This window comes from Panthera leo, chromosome B1 (genome assembly GCF_018350215.1).
Source record: "Panthera leo isolate Ple1 chromosome B1, P.leo_Ple1_pat1.1, whole genome shotgun sequence".
Taxonomy (NCBI): domain Eukaryota; kingdom Metazoa; phylum Chordata; class Mammalia; order Carnivora; family Felidae; genus Panthera; species Panthera leo.
The window spans coordinates 137,003,930-137,026,867 of record NC_056682.1 but is presented as its reverse complement, the minus strand read 5'-3'; the positions used below and the strand labels follow the sequence as shown (position 1 = coordinate 137,026,867).

The 22,938-nt window shown below is 37.0% G+C and overlaps 1 protein-coding gene across 3 annotated transcripts in view; it reads left to right on the top strand.

The window, feature by feature from the left end:
• The window catches only part of COPS4 (COP9 signalosome subunit 4), a 42,487-nt gene extending 24,394 nt beyond the window's left edge, over window positions 1–18,093 (top strand). For 2 of the 3 annotated variants that reach the window (XM_042936038.1, XM_042936039.1), the window contains 4 exons: window positions 2,461–2,631; window positions 9,013–9,128; window positions 11,233–11,317; window positions 17,570–18,093. In XM_042936038.1, the coding sequence (XP_042791972.1) occupies window positions 2,461–2,631; window positions 9,013–9,128; window positions 11,233–11,317; window positions 17,570–17,703 (506 nt within the window). In that variant the 3' untranslated portion in view covers window positions 17,704–18,093. The remainder of the gene's footprint in view (window positions 1–2,460; window positions 2,632–9,012; window positions 9,129–11,232; window positions 11,318–17,569) is intronic. The other variant, XM_042936040.1, reaches the window with a different exon arrangement.
• Window positions 18,094–22,938: the final 4,845 nt, after the last annotated feature.

The window sequence follows — 22,938 nt, the reverse complement described above, 5'->3', positions numbered from 1 at the left end:
CTATTCTGAAATTAGGTATTTTAAATTCCCACGTGTTTTCTTTCAGTACCCTAGTTTCCCACATCCTCAGATTCTGGTCTCAGAACCCCTTTACACTGAAAAATTGAGAACCCTTTCCTTTGCTTATGTAGGTTATATCTATTGATACTATATTAGCAATTGAGATAATAAATTTAAAAAATAATTCATTTAAAAGTAGCAATCATAAGTCCATTACATATAAATAAAAAGTGATATTTTTATCAAATAACTATATTTTCTAAAGTAAAAAAAGTTAAGAGAATGAAGTTGTTTTTACATCTTTTCAAATCCTATCAATGTCTATCTTAACAGACAAAAACTGAATTTTTTTTTAAGCTGAATTCTTTTTTTTTTTTTTTTTTTTTTTTTTTCAACGTTTATTTATTTTTGGGACAGAGAGAGACAGAGCATGAACGGGGGAGGGACAGAGAGAGAGGGAGACACAGAATCGGAAACAGGCTCCAGGCTCTGAGCCATCAGCCCAGAGCCTGACGCGGGGCTCGAACTCACGGACCGTGAGATCGTGACCTGGCTGAAGTCGGACGCTTAACCGACTGCGCCACCCAGGCGCCCCTTTTTTTTTTTTTTTTTTTTTTTTTTTAAGCTGAATTCTTAAAAGTACTTCTGTATTCAGTCTGCTTTGATATGTTGTTTCAAAGGAAGTATATGAAGAAAATCCAGCTCACAGTGTGTAATTGGAAAAAGGAGGCATATTGATGACTTTTTCAGATAATTGTGATATTCTTTCATGCTACACTTAACTTGACCAGTGGTATGGTTTCTTATAGGTTAGTCACAGTGTGGCATCTGAAACCGTATCAATGAACTTTTTGCACCTTGTTAATGTTAAAGTCTTGGTCTGTCTTGTGCTTGAATGGATCCTTTACTCCATTTTGTATCATTATGTTTGGTTGTTTGGATACTATTGGTTCACTGAGTTATGCAATCCAAATATTGACATACTTTATTATGCAACATATAAAAATTACATTTGAATATATTACACCTGATCTTATCAAAAGAACCTTTAACTATTGGAAAGCTGTCAAGCTCATGGTGGCAGATAGAAGTTCTCTAAAATTCTGATTGTTTCTTAAAAATTCTAATTTTATCAGCGACAACAAATACTGTTGGTTGGACTTGATAGGCTTGCTTTGTTCATTTTTTAAAAAATATCTACCAAATACCCAAGTCTGAAAACCCACCATTTTGTCTGTTAGTCATTGTCTTACGTAAATGGTGTTCAGCTTGCAGGGTTTCCTTGGGACAACCATTGTTCTTCGGTTTGCAGCAGAAGTGCTTTACGTGCATTTCCCATTTTGTTGCACAGAATATTAAAAAGATGTGTTCTCATGTCGGTACTTAATAAAAATAACTCCTTTCTGCTGCAAGCTGTCTTTTGTTTTGACTGTTGAGTGTGTGGCACAATACAGTTCGTTGCCAGTGCCACAGCCTTGATTTGTGCGGTGGTGCCAGCTGTTTTAGCCACCATTGCTTTTGCACCAGCAGTGTAAGTGCCAACACAGTGAAAAACGTAAAGGATGTTTTTATACTATTATAAAATAGCATTGGCTCACCGACTGATCCCTTGAAGGGTCTTGGAGACCCCCTTTGAGAATTGCCGCTTTAGGCTTTCATATTTTACTTTGATGCTTCCTTCTAGACACTATCTCCAACTGCCACCCCCCCAACCCCTGCCCCAGATTAATCACTAATTTAGATTAATGTTGCCTATTTCTCACTTCAATTTACCTGCAAGTCTTAATCCGTTTGGATTTATTTTGGTGTAGGGAATGAGATAGGGAATTACCCTTTTTTTTTTGTCTAAATGGCCATTTGACCTAGTATCTTTTATTAAGTAATCTTTTTTCCCCTATTGATTTAGCACATTACAGATTTCTAAATCTAGTATTCTGTTCCGTTAATTAGCCTATTTATGGATATACTAGTACTATGCTACTGGCATTATCATAGTATTATTGATTTTATTTTATTGATTATTGTTTTTTATCTGGCAGGGCTACTCCCCCTTCATTACTTTTTTTTCCTAAATTTTCTTAGCTGTTTGTTATATTTGCTTTCTTTCGTTGTAGGCCATCATGACACTCCCTCCTTATGTATCATCATGAACAATGATGAATTGACAATATATATTAAATATAACCGACAATATATATTAAATAAAGTACCTTTAACAGAGTAACATAAAGCAAGGTTACATATTGATCAGTTGACAAAAACACTGTGTCCAGAGGCTCATAGGAGCCTAATCCTGTATTTCCCCTAGAAGTAGGAATTGGCAACAACTTTGTAGAACATAACTTCCACAAATCCCGAGAATTGGCTGTATATTTTAGTAGGCAAGAATGAAGTCATAACATAGTTTTTTATTGGGGAAATAGATTGTGAGAATATTTGATGCTCATTTGTTTCCCTTAGGACAGCAGCGTTCTCGGATGCTAGCTACCCTTTTTAAGGATGAAAGATGCCAGCAACTTGCTGCTTATGGGATCCTAGAGAAAATGTACCTAGATAGGATCATCAGAGGAAATCAGCTTCAAGAATTTGCTGCCATGCTGATGCCTCACCAAAAAGCAACTACAGCTGATGGTAATGATCATGTCTTATAAACATGTGGGAGCAAATATTTAGGTACACTCTAGTGAAAAGTGTGTTAAATTTGAAGCATCTTGATATCTTTCTATAATATTTTTATCCAACATTTGATGACCAAAAAAGAAATATTACATTGACTGAAGATGAGTGTAATACACAAATATGGCTTTGAATTATAAAAGTAGTCCTATTGGAAAACATATTGTAGAATAATGCATTTTTGGAAACTGTAAGGGCAGAATTACAGACCTGGTGTTTTAAAAACTCAAACCCTTCAATAAGTACCTTAATTAATATTAAGCATCAGTTTGTAACAGAGTATAATTATCCAGTCCTATTTTAGATAGAGCAAAATTTGGCACAGTAACTTGCCTAAGGTTAATCAGGGTGAACGTTTTGCCTGTAAGAATAGAACTTGGTGTTGTGTTTCCTAGTTCAAGGATGTATTTGCTTAAGTCAGGCTACCTTTTCCAGAAAAGAAGTTTTTAATAAGTTGTCTGCTTATAACATCAGTTACTTTGTGTACATTTGTCTACAGAGGTTTTAAAGAAGCTTATAACAGTAACATACATAATAATAAAAGTAACACATAGACCATCAGAAACATGAAAAAGGTCAAGATAAACAAACATACAGATCTGTTAGACTCTCTTCCTTGGATTCAGTGTCATCCTATACCAAAGAGAATTTATCTATAAAGAGTCATTTATGCAGGGGTTTGCTGAAAGGTATTCACTTCACTCAGTCTTACTGGCTGGAGTTAAACCAGACCGCTGAAGGGATTATAGTGACTTCCTGTGGAATTTCTTTCATTTAATTTGTACTTTAAGAAGCAAACTAATTGAGGGGGGCCTGGGTGGCTCAGTTGGTTAAGCATCTGACTCATAGTTTTAGCTCAGGTCATGATCACACAGTTTGTGAGGTCAAGCCCCACATCAGGCTCTGTGCGACAGTGTGGAGCCTGCCTGGGATCCTCTGTCTCCCTCTCTCTGCCCCTTCCCCACTCACTCTCTGTCCTTCTCTCTCTCAAAAGTAAATAAACATGAAAAAAATAAAAAAAAAAATCAAGAAGCAAACTAGTTGATCCTTATCTTTCTTTCTAAAGGAGGTGTTGTTTTTTTTTTTCTATAGGATATTTGTTATGCAGATCCTCAGGAAAAATTCCTTCACAATCTTAGAGTTAGTTGTGATTCTCCTGAACAGTTAATTTTTATCTTATTAAACAAACTATAAACTTTTTTTTTGATCTTGGCTGCTAGGAAACTTATTAAATTTGTAACCCAACTGTAAATAGTGTGTGTGTATGTGTGTTGATTGTTGCTACTTTTAAATTCTCTTATCTTCTGTATATTCTTCTGAGCAGCTTTAAATTCTTTTTGCAAGAAGGTGTCTGACAAACTAGATAAAAGATAGATAAAAAGAAAAAGTTTCCAGAATTGATATAGTCAAGCCTCAGATTTGACTTTGAGTTTCTGTCATGAAAAAAAAAAATGTGAAAAGAATGTAATCACATAATTCTTTCCTAAAAAGAGAGAGACTCACTAGGACCTCTGAGGATGCAATGATTCTCAGATTTCTCATGTGGGACTATATAGAGAGGACAGGTGTTTTGTCATCTTCTTCCATTTTAGACCTTATTGCTTTCCTTATTTTAGACCTTATTGCTTTCCTTATTTTAGACCTTATTGCTTTCCTTATTTATTTCTTTTGGGCATTTTTGTTTAATATTTTTGTTTAATGTTTATTTTTGAGAGAGAGAGAGACAGTGTATGAGTGGGGGAGGGGCAGAGAGAGAGAGAGAGGGAGACACAGAATATGAAGCAGGCTCCAGGCTCCAGGCTGTCAGCACAGAGCCCGATGTGGGGCTTGAACTCCCAAACTGTGAAATCATGACCTGAGCTGAAGTCGGACACTTAATTGACTGAGCCACCCAAGCACCCATGGACATTTTTGTCTACTGGCATTACAACCATACATTAGCAATCTTGAGACGTATTTTTTTTTTTCATTACAATTAATTGTTTTTTGGTATATTCCTGGAGTTGTATAACATTACTACTAATCTCCTTTCTGCCCAATAGATTTGCCTGTGTTGGGCATTTTATGTAAATGGAATCACACAATATGTAGCCTTTTGTGATTGACTTTTCACTTGGCAAAATGTTTATCCATGTTGTAGCATTTATCAGTACTTTATTCCTTTTTATTGCCAAATAGTATTCTGTTATATGGATATACCACATTTTATTTCTTCATTACTTGCTGGAAATTTAGGTTATTTTTACTTTGGGGCTATTAATAATGGTGCTATGAACATTCATGTACAAGTTTTTGTCTGGACACAGGTTTTTAATTCTTCTGGTTATACACCTAGGAGTGGAATGACTGGGTCGTATGATAACTCTGTGTTTAGTCTTTTGAAAAGTTGCCAGACTGCTTTCTTTTTTTTTTTTTTAATTTTTTTTTTTTTTAACGTTTATTTATTTTTGAGACAGAGAGAGACAGAGCAGAATGGGGGAGGGTCAGAGAGAGGGAGACACAGAATCTGAAACAGGCTCCAGGCTCTGAGCTGTCAGCACAGAACCCGATGCAGGGCTCGAACTCACGGACCGCGAGATCATGACCTGAGCCGAAGTCGACCGCTTAACCGACTGAGCCACCCAGGCGCCCCCAGACTGCTTTCAAAATAGCTGTTCCTTTTTATATTCCTGCCAGCTGTGTGTGAGGGTTCTTATTTCTCCTTATTTTGGCCCACATTTATTATCTGTCTTTTTGATTTAGGCATCCTAGTGTGTATGAAGTGGTATCTTGTCATTTTGATTTGCATTTCCCTTAGGTTTAATGATGTTGAAGAGTTCTTTTGTGTACTTATTGGCTATTTTTATATCTTTAGAGAAAAGTCTACTCAGATCCTTTTCAGTTTTTAAATTGAGTTATTTGTCCTTTTATTACTGAATTGTAGGAATTCTTTATATATTCTAGACCTGATCATTATCAGATGATTTGCCAATATTTTCTTCCATTCTGTGTGTTGTTTCTTCACTTTTTTGGTGGTGTCCTTTGAAACATTAAAGTTTTTAATTTTGATGAAGTTCAGTTTATCTGGGTTTTTTTTGTTTGTTTTTGCTGTGCTTTCAGTATCCTATCTAGGAAACCATTGCCTAATCCAAGGTCGTGAAGATTTGCCGTGTTTTTTTCTGTAAGTTTTATAGTTGTAGCTCTTACATTCATTTGAGTTCATTTTTACATATGGTGTTAGATAGGGGTCCAATTTTTACTCTTTCCATGTAGGTATCCAGTTGTCCCAGCACCATTTGTTGAAAAGACTAGAAGTTTCCCATTGAATTATTTTGGCATCCTTGTTGGCAATCAGTTGACCATAAATGTGAGAGTTTATTTTTGGAATTTCAGTTCTTTTCCTTTATTCTATATGCCTATCTTTATGCCAGTACCACACTATCTTGGTTGCTCTTTTTTTTTTTTTTTTTTTTTTTTTTAATTATTCATTTATTTTGAGAGAGGAGGAGAGAGCAGGAGTGGGGGAAAGGCAAAGAAAGGGAGAGAGAGAATCCCAAGCTGGCTCTGTACCATCAGCATAGAGCCTGACACAGGGCTCAAAGCCACGAACCATCAGATCATGCATGACCTGAGCCAGAATCAAGAGTCAGATGCTCAATCAACTGAGCCACCCATGTGCCCTTTGGTTGCTCTGTAGTAAGTTTTGAAATCAGGATGTGCAAGTTTTTTTTTTTGTTTGTTTTTGTTTTTTGGTTTCTTTTTTTCCGATGTTGTTTTGGCTTCTCTTTGAATTCTAAAATCAGTTTAGAATTCTCTTTGAATTCTAAAATCAGTTGTCAGGACACCTGGGTGGCTCAGTTGGTTAAGTGCCTGACTCTTGATCTCAGCTCAGGTCTTGATCTCAAGGTCTTGAGTTCAAGCCCCATGTTGGGCTCCATGCTGAGCATGGAGCCTACTTAACAAAATTTGTTGGGGGGGTGCGCCTGGTTGGCTTAGGTGGTTCAGCGTCTAACTCTTGATTTTGGTTCAGGTCATAAGCTCACAAACTGTGATGATCTCACAAACTGATCTCATAAGCCCCACATCAGCACAGAGCCTGCTTGGGATTGTCTTTCTCCGTCTCTCTCTGTCCCTCCCCGATTTTCAAAATAAATAAATAAACTTAAAAAAAAGTTTTTTTAAATTAAAATCAGTTTGTCAGTTTCTGCAAAGAAGCCAGCTGGAATTTTGATAGGGATTGCACTGACTCCATAGACAAACCTGGGGACTGTTGCCATCTTAACAGTATTAGGTCTTTCTATTTTCCCATTTATTTAGGTCTTTATATTTGAAAGTTGCTAAGAGAGTAGATCTTAAAAGTTCTCACCACGAGAAAAAAATTGTTTGAGGTGATGGATGCTATATGAACTTATGGTGATAATCATTTCACAGTGTGTATATATATCAAGTCATTATGTTGTATACCTTAAACTAATACAAGTCACATCTGATAAAGGGTTAGTATCCAAAATATATAAAGAACTTAACAAAATTCAATACCCAAAAAACAAATAATTCAGTAAAAAAATGGGCAGGAGACATGAAGAGACATTTTTCCAAAGAAGACATACAGAAAACTAATAGGCACATGAAAAGATGCTCAACATTACTCATCATCAGGGGAATACAAATTAAAACCACAATGAGATATCACCTCATATCTGTCAGAATGACTAAAATTAACAACACAAGAACAACAGATGTTGATGAGAATGCAGAGAAAGGGGAACCCTCTTGCACTGCTGGTAAGAATGCAAACTGGTGCAGCTGCTCTGGAAAACAGTATGGAAGTTCCTCAGAAAGTTAAAAATAGCACTACCCTACAACCCAGCAATTGCACTACTCGGTATTTACCCAAAGAATATAAAACTACTGGGGCGCCTGGGTGGCTCAGTCGGTTAAGCATCTGACTTCGGCTCAGGTCATTATCTCGCGGTCTGTGAGTTCGAGCCCCACGTCGGGCTCTCTGCTGACAGCTCAGAGCCTGGAGCCTGTTTCGGATTCTGTGTCTCCCTCTCTCTCTGACCCTCCCCCGTTCATGCTGTCTCTCTCTGTCTCAAAAATAAGTAAACGTTAAAAAAAAATTAAAAAAAAAAAAAGAATATAAAACTACTGATTCAAAAGGAATATGTGTCCACTGATGTTTATGGCAACACTGTCAACAATAGCCAAAGTATGGAAAGAGCCCAAATGTTCATCGACTGACGAATGGATAAAGATGTTGTGTGTGTGTGTGTGTGTATTACTCATACACCGGAGTGAAATCTTGCCATTTGCCATGACGTGGATGGAGTTAGAGAATATTATCCTAAGTAAAATAAGTCAGAGAAAGACAAATGCCATATGACTTCATTCATTTGGAATTTGAGAAACAAAACAGATGAACATGGGGTGAGGATGGGGGGAGAGAGGCAAACTAGAAAAACAGACTCTTAACTATAGAGAACAAACTGAGGGTTACTGCAGGGGAAGTGGGCGGGGTGGGGGATTGGTTAAATGGTGGTGGGGATTAAGGAGTGCACTTGTTGTGATGCACACAGGATGGTGTATGGAAATGAGGAATCACTGGATTGTACACCTGAAACTAATGTTACGCTGTATGTTAACTAACTGGAATTTTTAAAAAATTTGAAAAAAATCCTTGTAATTAAAAAAACGACAATATTCTATGTCAATTATATCTCCATAAAACTGGAAAGGAAAAAAAAGAATTGGGTGAGCCTAGCAAGTCAGGCACCTTCAGAATGGGGCCTTGTGTCCAGTACTTCATCAGGCCTTATATTACTTCACTTAAGGGAGGATGCTATGGCTGATCTCTCATGGTTAGCTGGCCCTACCTTCCAGACATTTCTCATCTTTGCATCATGGTAAGGTACTTACGGAGTGCCCAAAAGAAAACAGGTATTTCTACTGAGCTGTACATGCACTGACTTTATCAAGCTTGTGGAACATGTTGCATGGGGGTTTTGCCACTTCTTGCTAACAAAAGTTTGTGCTCCTACCAAGAAAAGTAAAGTTAATCAATCTGACAGCTACCATAAGGAAGTAAAACTTCAAACCTTAAGGGTTAAATCCATTCAGCCGGTTAGTAACTATTTGCTAGTCACTCATTTTCTAAATATGTTATTTGTATTTAATTGTATACTATTCAAACTCTACTAAATAAGGCATTTTCCTTACTTTTAAAATTTCGTAAGAGGAATAAAGACAATGATTATGGGTTGTTATGTGCCTAGAAGTTTTTAGAAAAAAAGGATGAGTATTTTAAAAGCGTAAGACAAGTCTCACTTAAAACTGTCTAATTTATATTTATTTAAGGTTCTAGCATCTTGGACAGAGCTGTTATTGAACACAATTTGTTGTCTGCAAGCAAATTATATAATAATATTACCTTTGAAGAACTTGGAGCTCTTTTAGAGATTCCTGCAGCTAAGGTATTTTCTTGTTTCTAATATATAAAAAAAGAAGTTAAGAGACTAAACTATTGATGTAGTAAGAAAATATGTAATTGATAAATACTGGCAACTGCAATAAAAATACACATAAAAACTTCAGGAAAATGGAAATAAATTATTTGAATGTTACAATAGTACTGTAATGGAATTGTCTTTGTTTTTTGCTTCTTTTAAACTGTATTTTATGATATAAGGAACCAGAATGAAAATCTTAAAGGGGTTTTGGGTTGTGATACCCATTTCGAGTGGTGTCTGTTTAAATCCAGTTCATTGTAGTTTCTGATTTCTGACAAACTTAAGATTTTGATACATGCCTTACTTTTTTCTGCACTGGATTGACTTACAGGTTAAATATTTCATCTCTTTGAAAGAATGACTGTGGTAATTCTCCAGGCTATTCTCTTGTAACTTTTCTGCTTGACTTATCTTAATTTGACTGAGTTACTAGGAAATTAATTTCATTTTTAGTTACGATAAGAGTTTGATTGGCTGTGTACAAATACCAACAAAGTACCAATAGTATGTAGAGGGTATTTCAGGTATCATTTACAAAACATTCTCTTAATTTTAAATAAGAGTAAAAACAAGCAATCAACCTTACATTTACCTAGCTTGCATACCTTACAGTCATGTAGTAATGATTACATCCCCTTTTATCTGTTGAGAAATTTTAATTTAGAATTCCTAACATGGTTCCTTTACTTGTGCATATTTAATACACAGTACAAGAAGTGGAACAATTTGGGAACCAAAGCTTAAGTTACCATTAAAAGATACTTTTTCTTAGGGGCGCCTGGGTGGCTCAGTCGGTTGAGCGGCCGACTTCAGCCCAGGTCGTGATCTCGCGGTCCGTGAGTTTGAGCCCCACGTCGGGCTCTATGCTGACAGCTCAGAGCCTGGAGCCTGTTTCAGATTCTATGTCTCCCTCTCTCTGACCCTCCCCCGTTCGTGCTTTGTCTCTCTCTGTCTCAAAAATAAATAAACGCTAAAAAAAATAAAAAAAATTAAAAAAAATAAAAGATACTTTTTCTTAGGCTGACACTTAGGGAAGTGAATATATATTTAACAATAAATGCTAGTCACAGTCTGTTTAGGATTAATCATGAAGATGGTCAGAATTACTAAAATGACTAAGTCATAAGCCAGTTTTCTTACATATAATAAACATGAAACGTGTCTTTAGGAACTAGGTAGAAGACCTTTTGGTTCCCTTTAATTGTCTTTTAAATCCTCTTTTAATTCCTATTTATTTATAATTTGTTAATGAATGATTGCTTTTATTTTTTTAAGTAATTGCTCTACACCCAATGTGGGGCTTGAACTCTTAACTACAAGATCAAGAGTCGCATGCTCTACCTACTGAGCCAGCCGGGCGCCCCTTAATCTCAAATCTCAGATTTGAAGATCATTCCTCCTTATAATTTTTTCTTCAAAAATACTACTTTCTTAAAGAATTTATTATTATTATTATTTTTTAAATGTTTGTTTATTTTTGAGAGAGAGACAGAGTGTGAGTGGGGGAGTGGCAGAGACAGAGGGAGACCCAGAATCCGAAGCGAGCTCCAGACTCTGAGGTGTCAGCCCAGAGCCCGATGCGGGGCTTGAACTCACAAACTGAGATCATGACCTGAGCCGAAGTTGGACACTTAACCGACTGAGTCACCCAGGCACCCCACTTTGTTAAAGAATTTTTTAGGTGATAAACACTGTGAAAATTTAGATGAAGTAAAAGGAAAAACTACTTTGGGTGTTCCTGTGTATGCATGTCAGTAAGAAGAAAAATTGTTAGTTTGATTTTAAGCAGAGGAAAAAGTTGTTAAGATCACTAGATTCTCGTCCAAAATCTGACAACAAGAAAAACATCCCAGTTAACTTAAAATAACCGATTATACCCAGGGAGAATTGGGGAATAAAATAGGCAGCTTTACTAGATTCACTGTTGTAATGGACAGCAGATGAACGCATATGAAAAGCGTGTGGGTAGCTAAACCAAGAGATTTCAGTTCTTTTATACGTGAGTAACTAACTGTTGGATATGATAATTAAAGTTTGTGAGAATTTTTTTTTTTATTTTCTTTTACAGGCAGAAAAGATAGCATCACAAATGATAACAGAAGGACGTATGAATGGATTTATTGATCAGATTGATGGAATAGTTCATTTTGAAAGTAAGTTTTGCTTGTTTCTGTCATAATGAAATGGCAGTAAACTGTTGTATATTTGTGATTAAGACACGTTGAACAATTTCCTTTAACCCAGCATATTACTACTAGAATGAGCTCATTTTCCAAAGAAATCATTTAGAATAATTTTTATGAGCTTATATTTAAGAATCTATTTAATATAGCATTTTTTTATGCTGAAGAAAAATTGGAAGATGGAATCGTCTTACCAGTTTTTTCATTTACCCATCAAACATAGATTAACCACATACCATGTATCAGGCATGTGGAAATGCCAGTTGATTTCCTCTTCAGCAGCTCATTAAACTAGTAGAGGCAGACAGATAAGTTGATCTCTTGACTCTCTTATTGTGTATTACCTCCTCAGCCCCTATTCCTACCTCTTTACACCCTGGACCTTCCTATACCTGGAACTGTTCTACCTGTAAAGTTTCAATTTGAAATGCCCCATTCTCACAATGTTTTTCCTGTCTTTCTAGCAGTCTGTGTCAGTTACTTCCACTTTAGCTCTTCCTTGACTACCTTCGAGCCTCCAGTCCATTAACTTTTACTTTTTTCCAGTCAGCTCAGCCCTTTTTTGTCTTTACTACTCTTTCCCATCCATGGATTCCATGATTCATTATTCCAATTACTGTTTCACAAATGCCCTAGATCACTTGCCTGTTAACTTTTTGTTCTGGCTGTCCAGCAAAACTTCAGCTGTGATGAACCCATTCTCCATCTTTTTCATTCCAGTACGTGAGTAGCTAACTAACATTGCTGGAGATTGATACCACTGCAAAGTCAAGGTCTTGGGTTCTCAGCAGTACCTGGGATTCTTGATACATTTCTTTAGGCTACTCTTCTTTTCTACTCTGCAAGGGGTTATTTCAGATTTCATTTTTCTTAAATCTCTGACTTTTCTCCTTCATTCTCAGCAGCAAACCTTGTTTCATATTTCACAGAAAAAAAAATCTGTCAGGGTGAAATTAAATTAACTTCTTTATCTGATTTATAAAACTTCCGAATTTTACAGGAACCTGGGTGGGTCAGTCGGTCAAGTGTCTGACTTCAGGTCAGGTCACAATCTTCGGGTGTGTGAGTTTGAGCCCTGCGACAAGCTCCATGCTTACAGCTCAGAGCCTGGAGCCTGCTTCGGATTCTGTGTGTCCCTCTCTCTCTCTGCCCCTCCCCTGTTTACACTCTGTCTCTCTCTCTCAAAAATAAGTAGACATCAAAAAAAAAAAAAAAAAACCCTTCTGAATTTTAAATATCATCTAGTTCTACCTTTTCCTCCTTTGTGTTTTGCTGGAAATGTTTTCTGTCTTCCTTTCCAGTTCTTCTCCTTGTGCTTTGGCTCCCTTCTTTGACTGTTGCCCCTATCCCTCAAAAACAGGTTTTTAGGAACCTAAAATTAGCCATTGTTTTGTCAGTTTTCACCCTTGCTTGCTCTGTTGGCTTCTTTCCATCAGTATTTAAACATACTTGGCTGTGCACCTGGTAGCTCAGTCAGTTCTAAGTATCTGACTCTGATCGAACCTCAGGTCATGATCTTGCAGTTCATTAGTTCAAGCCCCACGTTGGGCTCTGCGCTGGTGATGCAGAAGCTGCTTGGGATTCTGTCTCTCCTCTCTGCCCCGCCCCTGTGTGTGTCTCTCTCTCTCTCTCTCTCAAAACCTAAATAACTTAAAAAAATTTTTTTTAATATTTAAACTTACTTGGGTCTCTCCCATTTTAACAAAAAGACTTTTATCTTTCAGACCTCATTTTAATTTTTTAGCATTATCGAATAGCATTGATCCTTTACTCCTTTTTGAACTGTCCCCACCACCCTGTGCCATCATGGCTTTTGTCGTCTCCTTCACCCCCTTCTCCTGCTTTCCCTCCTCCTCCAGGTATTCTTCCAGTCCTCTTCGTAGATTCTGTAGTGCCTTTAAATATTGGAGTTGCTTAGGGCTTATTCCCAAGGCCTTTTCCTCCTCACTCTATTAAATTTCCTTGGTAATCTCATCTGTTCCCATTGATTCAGTTGCTATCTTTGTGCAGACAATGCTCAGATTTGCCTTTCTAGTGTAAATTTCTCTTCTGAGTCCTAGACCTAGTGGTGCTAATTGCGTGCTAGGTATTTTCCACCTGACTGATTGTTGGACATCTCAGAATGGACATATCCAAAACTGAATTCACCATGTCTCCTTCCTGCCTCCATCCCACAACCTGCCAGCCAACCAACCAGCCAGCCAAAAGCTACATTATTCACTTTCTCCAGCATTTCTTATCCTTGACCCCTCTTCTTCACTGCCCAGAATCCTTTCAGTTTTACCTCCTGCGTGTATCTGGAATCCACATACTTGTCTTCATTTCTTACTGTCACTAGCCTATTGTGAACCCTCTCCCACCTTCTGGGCTTTTTCCCTCACATCTACAATTGCTCCTTTCTAGTCCAGTTGCTGTAGTATAGCCAGAATGATTGTGATCTTTATATTTTTTAAATGTAAACAAACAAAACAAATATAAAAAACAAATTGTTAGGTCATGTTACTCTCTTCTTTGACACTGTAATGAATGGCTTCCCCATGGCTTATAGAACAAAGTTCTATGAAGTCAACAGGTGCTGCCTGATCTTTATAACTTTCTCTTTCTAATCCAACCACATAGGTCTTTTTGTTTCTTTCTAGCACTGTAAATTCCTTCCCACATCAGACATTCTGAAATACCCACTTCTCTCCACCAGCATCCTCTCAGCTATTTTTGTTCCCGTGTCTTAGTTTGAGCAACGTAAATTGGTAATGATTTTCCTGACTCTCCAGGTTAGGTATGGCTTATAGTTCTATATTCTTTGGTCACTCTGAATTTCTTCCTAGCATTAATCAGTTATTTTCATTTCTGTAACCATTTGTCTAAATGTCTGTTTTTGCTTCCCAGCTAAGCTTCCTGCTGGTAGATATTAAGTCTCTTTTGTTCTCATCGTATATGGAGCATGTGTTCCAGTGCCCCACACATTCTTAGTGGGAAGTAAATAAGTATTGGAAAAACAAATAGTACATAATGAATAGTATAGCAGACGTGTCACCAAGTGAAAGGACAGCTTGATAGAGTAATATTCTTTCCAGTTTTCTTAGATTTAAAGAATTGCCATGAAAAATATGCTCATAATAACAAGTATTGCGACTATAAATAAAGATAAGTGTTCATCATATCTTTCCTCCCCCTCGCATAACTAGTACTAATCTAAAGCTTCTATATGCTTATATAGATATGTGAAAAACATAGTTTTTTTAACTTAAAAATAATTTTAAGCACACAGTGTTCTACAGACTTTTTGAAATAATCATGCACATATTTTCAAGTCAGTAGACATAAATCTAATTTATTTGTTTTAAAAGCTATGTAGAGGGGCGCCTGGGTGGCGCAGTCGGTTAAGCGTCCGACTTCAGCCAGGTCACGATCTCACGGTCCGTGAGTTCGAGCCCCGCGTCAGGCTCTGGGCTGATGGCTCAGAGCCTGGAGCCTGTTTCTGATTCTGTGTCTCCCTCTCTCTCTGCCCCTCCCCCGTTCATGCTCTGTCTCTCTCTGTCCCAAAAATAAATAAAACACGTTGAAAAAAAAAAATAAAAAAAAAATAAAAAATAAAAAAATAAAAGCTATGTAGAATTTCATGGGGTTCAACTGTTCACCTATTGATGAACATTCAAGTGGTTTCCTTGTGCATATCTTTATATATGGTACACTTACTTCTATAGAGCAAGGTCTCAAAAGTGATAACATTCCATCAAAGGACATATGTATTTCGATCCTTAATGGATACTGCCAGTTTGCTTTCCAGAAAGGTGTAGCCATTTGCACTTTCACCAATATGAGGAAATGAATGTTCAACAGCTATATATTGTTCCTCTTTTTATCTTTTGCTAATTGTGGGGGGAAATACTACATTATTGTTTTAATGTGCATTTCCTTGGTACTGGGGAAGTTTAATATCTTTCCATGTATTACTGGCCATTAGCATTTCCTCTTCCGTGGAGTTGATATTAGTTCTGGTCTGTTTCTTTCCTGGCCCCACACCTCTCCTTCAGATCTCTCAGCATCAATTTGCTATAGCTTTTGGTTTAATGATAATTTAAACTCTTTTTTGTTAATGTGTACAAATATTTTTTACCATTCTGTCAGTTGTGTTTTTGAAGTAAGGCAATGCATACCATAAACACAGTTTAAAATTCTTATGCAGCCAGGGGCGCCTGGGTGGCTCAGTCGGTTAGGCATCCGACTTCAGCTCAGGTCATGATCTCACAGCCCGTGGGTTCAAGCCCCGCGTCAGGCTCTGTGCTGACAGCTCACAGCCTGGAGTCTGCTTTGGATTCTGTATCTCCCTCTCTCTCTTCCCCTCCCCTGCTCATGCTCTGTCTCTCTCTGTCTCAAAAATAAATAAAAATATTAAAAAAAATTTTTTTAATAAAAAAATAAAATTCTTATGCAGCCAAAAATGTCACTTTTTAATTTTATGGCTTTTTAGTTTCCTGTATTAATTTAAAAGGTCTCACTTACCTTGGGGTAAAACTAATATTTTTCTAAAATTTCTTCTAATATTTTTATTTATTGTTTTATATTTAGAAATTTAATCTGTCTATAGTTCATTTTTGTATATAATTTTAAGGTATGGGCTAGTTTGTCTTTTTTTAAAGATGTACTGTTAATTTGCAAGTGCTATTTATTAGGTAAAACTTACTTTCTGATCTTTGACATATATTAGCTTCCACATGTATGTTTGGGTCTCTTTCTGTTATCAGTTTCTTTCCACTGATCTGTAACAATATGGTAATAAACAAATTTAGACTAAATCTTACTGTTGGAAAAGCATCTCCTACCCCCTCTACTAATGTATTTTTGTTGAATTGAAGTTCACATAACATTAACCATTTTAAAGTGAACAATTCAGTAGCACTTAGTATGTTCACAGTGTTTTGCAACCACCCACTCTACCTAGTTCCAAAACATTTTCATCTTCCCAAAAGGAAATCTTGTGCCCAGTAAGCAGTTACTCCTCATTTCTCCTCCTAGCCCCTGGCAGCCACAAGTCTGAATTTTATCTCTATGGATTTACCTATTCTGGATACTTCGTGTAAATGCAGTCATACACTAAGTGAGCTTTTGACTTCTCTCACTTAACATATTGCTTTTTTCCTTTTTAAGGCTGAATAACATTCCACTGTAGAGATATCCTACAGTGTTGCCACTGTTTTTAATTTGCAAAATTCTCTTGACTGTTCTCAAACATCATTTCTTCTGTAGTTAATAACTTTATCCTATGTAGAAAGCAAAACAGAGATCAGGGTGATTATCTTTGTAAGTTTTTAAAATGTATATATTGATAGGGAAGGACTGTTATTTTTATGATACTGCATCTTTCCATCTGGGACCATGGTTTGTGTCTAAAGTTATTTTATGTCCTTTATTAAAATTTTTTTATTTTAGTTTTTTTCATTAATTCTGTGCTTATTTTGGAAAATTTGGGTGCTATTTTGAATTGATGTTCCCCAAGTTTATCATTTCTTTCTTTCTTTGTTTATTTATTTTTTGAGAGAGAGACAGAGTACGAGCAGGGAAGGGGCACAGAGAGAGGGACAGAATCTGAAGCAGGCTCCCGGTTCTGTCAGCGCAGAGCCTCACGCGGGGCTGGAACTCACGAACTGTGAGATCGTGACCTGAGCTGAAGTCGGATGCTTAACCAACTGAGCTACCCAGGCACCCCTGAGTTCATCATTTCTAACTGTATATTGCTGGTATAGAGGAAAACCTTGTGTTTTCATGATGAATTTTTTTGGTTTTTGTTTAATCATTAAAATATGTGTCCTTCACAAGAGTCAAGTAGAGACAGTTTTGACTATAGAAATAGATTTGCTTTCTCCAGTAGGTGGCAGTGTCTTGTGAATCAAGAAAAACTGGTGATGAGATGGCTCAGTGAGGCTTTTATTGTGGTGGTTTTTGTGACTGAGGTGCTTTGATTGGTTGGTTTTATTTTGTTTTCCTGAATAATAATAATATGTATCTACGTGCATGTGTTTTGGTTTTGTTTTATACCATGTGCCAGTAATTTGGGTATTTTCCTTAATTATTGCTTAATTAGCTTTAACTTTATTAGCCAAGATTTTCAGAAGAAACTTTTAAAATTAATACTACTATAAATTATCTTTTAACTCACATTCCATATGAATATATGGAGTAATGTATGGAGTAAACTCTGTACGTTGTTCTTTTTTTGTTTAGCACGAGAAGCCCTGCCAACGTGGGACAAACAGATCCAGTCACTTTGTTTCCAAGTGAATAACCTTTTGGAGAAAATTAGCCAGACAGCACCAGAATGGACAGCACAAGCCATGGAAGCCCAGATGGCTCAGTGAATCCTTACAAAACTTCTGTGCACACTACATCTTTTTCAATGTTGTACAGATTAATTTCACTGTCTCTCCAAAGCATTTGCATCATGACCTTACGTATTTCAATCCCTTTTATGCTGGATTCCATTTAAAGAAGACATTAGAACAGAAAGTGCAAGCATTTAAAAATATGTAGTTACCATATATTCAGGGTCTCTATGTATCAAGCTAACTCAAATGTTTTGAAAGCTTTTTCTTTAAACAGAGTAAGTGAAATATCTGTGGCTAAAAAGTTTGGGATTTGTGATAACTTTGTAGTCATGTAAAACTTAAGTGCTTTGTGCCTCTCCAAATGTGGTAATTCTAATAAATGGAGAAGTGAGCCAAATAAAAGTAGTACTTTGTTTCTAATTAGTGAATGGTGTTTTGTTCATTTTTCCTTTCAATTCAACAGACATCGATTTATACCATATGCTAGAAATGCAAAGACAGACCGTAATGCCTGTTCTCCAGGCATTCAGAGTCACAGAGCCGATAGATGGTATGTGTAATACTTGCAGTTGCACCAAGTACTAGATCACATGGGGAGGAGCTTTTTGGGTAGCAGAGAGATCAGGGAAGGCCTCTCAGGATTATTGCAGGCTAGCTTTATAGGGAAAATGGGGAAAGGACTTCTTAAAAAAATTTGTGGGCAGGTTACAGTTTCAGCTCCAACATGTGAAGAGCTTGGAGGGCCTGACTCCATTTTCACAGTAAGAAAAAGGCTGAACCGGCTGAAAATCAATGGCTTCTCTTATTTCCACCGGAGAAAAGACAGGCAGGTAGAATCGCAGTTGAGAGAACTTATTGGGAGCAGAAGCTTCTGGAGCAGTAACTGATATGAACCGTGAAACGGTAACTGACAAGTTACTGGAGGCTGAGTGTAAACTAGCTGGAATGTTAAAGCCCCCTGCAGGCCCACTCTTAGGAGAACCCCTACACTTTCTAGGATTCATCCCCAGGAACCCCATCAGAGTCTCAGGAGTATGATTGGGATCCCCTTGTTTTTCAGGCAGGGCAGGGGAGGGGAAAGTAACTATTTTGAAATACACCTGGATGATTTTCCATGACAAAGACCTGCCCTAAGGAAAAATACCATTACCAGAGCCTTGTCTGACATGGGGCAAGTGCAGTTATACAGTTCTAGCCGTCTTGAGTCTTGTGTCATGTAAGAGAAGGTGGCGGGAGGTTTCTGAAGGTCACAGCCCAGGGACTCAGATAAGTAAAAAACAGAGATCGAATCAAACATTATAGATTGCTTCCCAAATCTGTTCCATCAAATGGGGCTCCAGTGTAATAATAGTGGAATTCATGAGCTGCAGGACACACTCCTTAAGAAAGAAGTCTTAGGTAAACAATACAACAGGGAAGAATACAAACGAAAATAGAGGAAACAGAAGTCTCTGACACGGGTATAGCAAACATTAAATGCAACCCAGCTCCTACTCAGATTAATATAAAACCTTATACTAAAAGGCTAATTGCCTCAGTTCCTATTACCTGATACATTATGTCTGCCTTTCAACCAAAAAACTGCAAGGGGCATAATGAAAAAGCAAACAAACAAAAACAAAAACACAATTTGAAGACACAAGTCCAGCATCAGAATCAGACAGGTGTGGCAGGGATGTTTGAATTAATTAGACCAAGAATTTAAAATAGCTATGATTAATTTGCTAAGGATTTTTAATGGGAAAAGTAGGCAACAGGCAATGTAAGTAGAGAGATGGGTGATGTAAGTAGAGAGGTGAAAACTGTAAGAATTAAAAGGAAATGTTAGAAATAAAAAACAGAAATGGAGATGCCTTTGATGGACTAATCATCAGACTGAACACACCCTGGAGAAAGACCAGTGAGCTTAAAGATATGTAGGTAAAAACTTCCCAAACTGAAATGCAAATAGGAAAAAAAAAAAAAAAAAGGAAACAATATCCAACAACTATGGGACAATTATATAAATGGTAACATAGGTATAATGGGGATACCAGGGAGAAAGGAACAGAAGAAATATTTGAAACAATACTGGCTAACAATTTTCCAAAATTAATGATGGGGACACCAAACCACGGACCCAGGAAGCTTAGAGAACAGCAAGCATGATAAATACCAAAAAAATCTACACCTAAGCATATCATATTTAAACTGCAAAAAAACAAAGACAAGAAAATCTTGAAAGATGCTGGGGGGAGAAAACCTTTTTTGTAAAGGAACATGAATAAGAATTATACTGGATTTCTTGTCAGAAACCATGCAAGCAAGAAAACTGTAGATATTTAAGATGGTGAAAGAAAAAACTTACCAATGTAGGATATTAATCCAGCATAATTATCCTTTAAAAGTGAAAGAAAAATAAAGACTCTCTGAGGAAAAACTAAAGAAATTTGTTGCCAGGACACCTGCGTTTAGAAACGCTAAAAGTTCTTCAGAGCAAAGGAAATGATACTTGGACAAAGGAAGAGCATCAGGGGACAAATAGATGAAGGTAAAATAAAATCTTTAAAAAAAAAATTTTACTTGGTCTAATAGATAACTTTGTTCAAACTAACAATGGTAACCATTTTGGATGTTTATACTGTATGGTAAGTAAAATAATTGACAACAATGATGGGAGGCAGGAATTGGGAATATTCTAAGATTCCTGCACTACCCATGAAACAGTACAGCGTTATTTAAACATGAACTTAGATTACTTGAAATGTATATTGCAAACTGGAAGGCAACTACTGTCAAATGTTTATATATATATATATATATATATATATATATATATATATTTGATATTCTAAGAGAATCTACAAGCTAAAGAAAAATCATATGATTGTATCAACAGGCACAAAAAAAAAAACAAGCATCTGACAAAATCCAACACCTATTCATGATAAAAACTCTCAGGCAACTAGGGATAGAGAACTTCCTCAACTTGATAACATTTACAGAAAAACCTATTACTGACATCATATTAATGATGAGAAACTGGGCACCTGGGTGGCTCAGTAGGTTAAGCATCTGACTCTTAGTTTTGGCTCAGGTGCTCAGGTCATGATCTCACAGTTCATGAGTTTGAGCCCCAGGTCGGGCTCTGAGCTGTCAGCTCAGAGCCTAGAGCCTGCTTTGAATTCTGTATCTCCCTCTCTCTGCCCCTCTCCCACTCATGCTCTGTGTCTCTCTGTCTCTCTGTCTCTCTCTCAAAAATAAACATTTTTTAGTATATGTGCTGCCGAAGCGAGCACAAATAAACATTTTTTAAAATGGTGAGAAAATAGATTGCTAGATTATTTATTCCTAAGATTGAGAATCTACAAAAAATCCTGTGGCTAACATCATATTTAATAGAAAATAGATTACCAGTATCTTTCCCCCTAAGATCAGGAATAAGGCAAGGATGTCTACTTTCATTCCTACTCAACATCATACTGAAAGTCCTAAGAATGCAGTAAGACCAAAAAAAGAAATTAAACTTATACAGATTGGGAAGGAGGAAAAAACGGTCTTTGTTCACAGTTGACATGATTGTTTACACAGAAAATCCCAAGGAATCAGAAAAAAAAAAAAAAAAATTCCTGGAACTAAAAAACAATTATAGTAAAGTTGTAGAATACAAAGTTAATATACAAAAGTCCATGGCTTTCCTATATATGTCAATGAACAGTGGAATTTGAAATTTGGAAATGTATGTGTGTTGAACGTAGCGAAAATAGGGAATTATATGAGTGAAGAAGTGGCAGGAGGATAGGCTAAAGAGGTAAACTGAGGCTATATTATGAAGGACCAGGGAAAATCTGGGGTCTTTTTTCAGAATGTTCATAGTTTAACTTGTGGCAGGCAGTTTATATGATGGAGTGGAAAGATGGTAATGGGAGCAGCAGTTACTAGAGGCAGGTAGACTAGTTCAGGAGCTATGTGCCTGATTTTCCAAAGAGATAATTAGGGTTTGAACTACATTCGTGGCAGTGAAGATAAAGAGAAGAGGTCAGATTGATTCATTCAATAAATGATTTGAGTGGGTATCTAGCAGGTGTCAGGCATTGTTCTAGGCACTAGGGATATAGCAACAAACAAAATAGGTCATCCATTGGGGGTGTCAAGTGGAATTTAAGGGACAGAAGCCAGTGTCTGATTAGATGTGAGGATAAGGGAGAAGGGTGTGATCAGACAACTCAGGAATCATCGATGTTTGGATTTCTCATCTTGAACATTTGAGTAAGTGGTGGTATCGTTTGACATGCTGGGTAGAGAGAAGGCCTAGGGGACATCCAGATGGACTTGGTTAGTAGGCAGCTGAAGAGTCATTTAGAACACCAATAGTAAGGTGGGGAGATTGGACATACAGTCCTCCTTGACTTATAGGAGGCAGCTGAAGCCTTAGGAGTAGATGACACTAGGAAGAACGTGAGCTATAAAAGGAGCGGATCCCTGATACAACCTTGCAAAGCGCCACAATCTATGAGGTGAATAAAAGAAGGGGCAGAGCACTCCAGTTTGCTGAGCTTAAGGTCCAGGTGCCTTTACATTTTTTTAATTTTTAAAAAATATTTATTTATTTTTGAGAGAGAGAGAGAACATGAGCAGGGCTGGGGCAGAAAGAGAGAAGGGGGCAGAGGATCTGAAGCAGGCTCTGTGCTGACAGCCCAATGCAGGGCTCGAACTCACAAACCATGAGATCATGACCTGAGCCAAGGTGGACGCTTAACCGACTGAGCCACACAGGTGCGCTGTAGGTGCCTTTACATTTTATCTCTCTGAAATTTCACAATAAACCTGTACGGTAGTTTTGCCTCCCCTTCCCCTACCCCAACAAATGAAATGGATTCAAGGGTAGGAGGAAAACCAAAGGAACTGGGAAAGTGAGATTTTCGTCAGGGCAAAATGTTGCATGTGGAACATAGAGAGTAATAAATGTGAAAAAAATTCTTGCTTCACACATTTATCATCAATATTTAATCAAAATAGTCATACTGAATTTGATCACTGAATTTTTGTTACTTGTCCTGATACTTCATTTTCAAAAGAGAAAGAAAATCAACACAACGAACCCATCAGGTGTATGCAGCTGGGAAGCAGGACATAGAGTGTTGTTACTTTGTCAGCATTAATAATACTTATTGGGTAACATGATAAGGAGAAAAAGTATTAGTTAAATGTATTGTAAGTGTCTTATAATAGCTATCCATAGTCTTTCATTCTATCTCAAAGTTCTTAGATGAAAGAGAACCGAGTTAC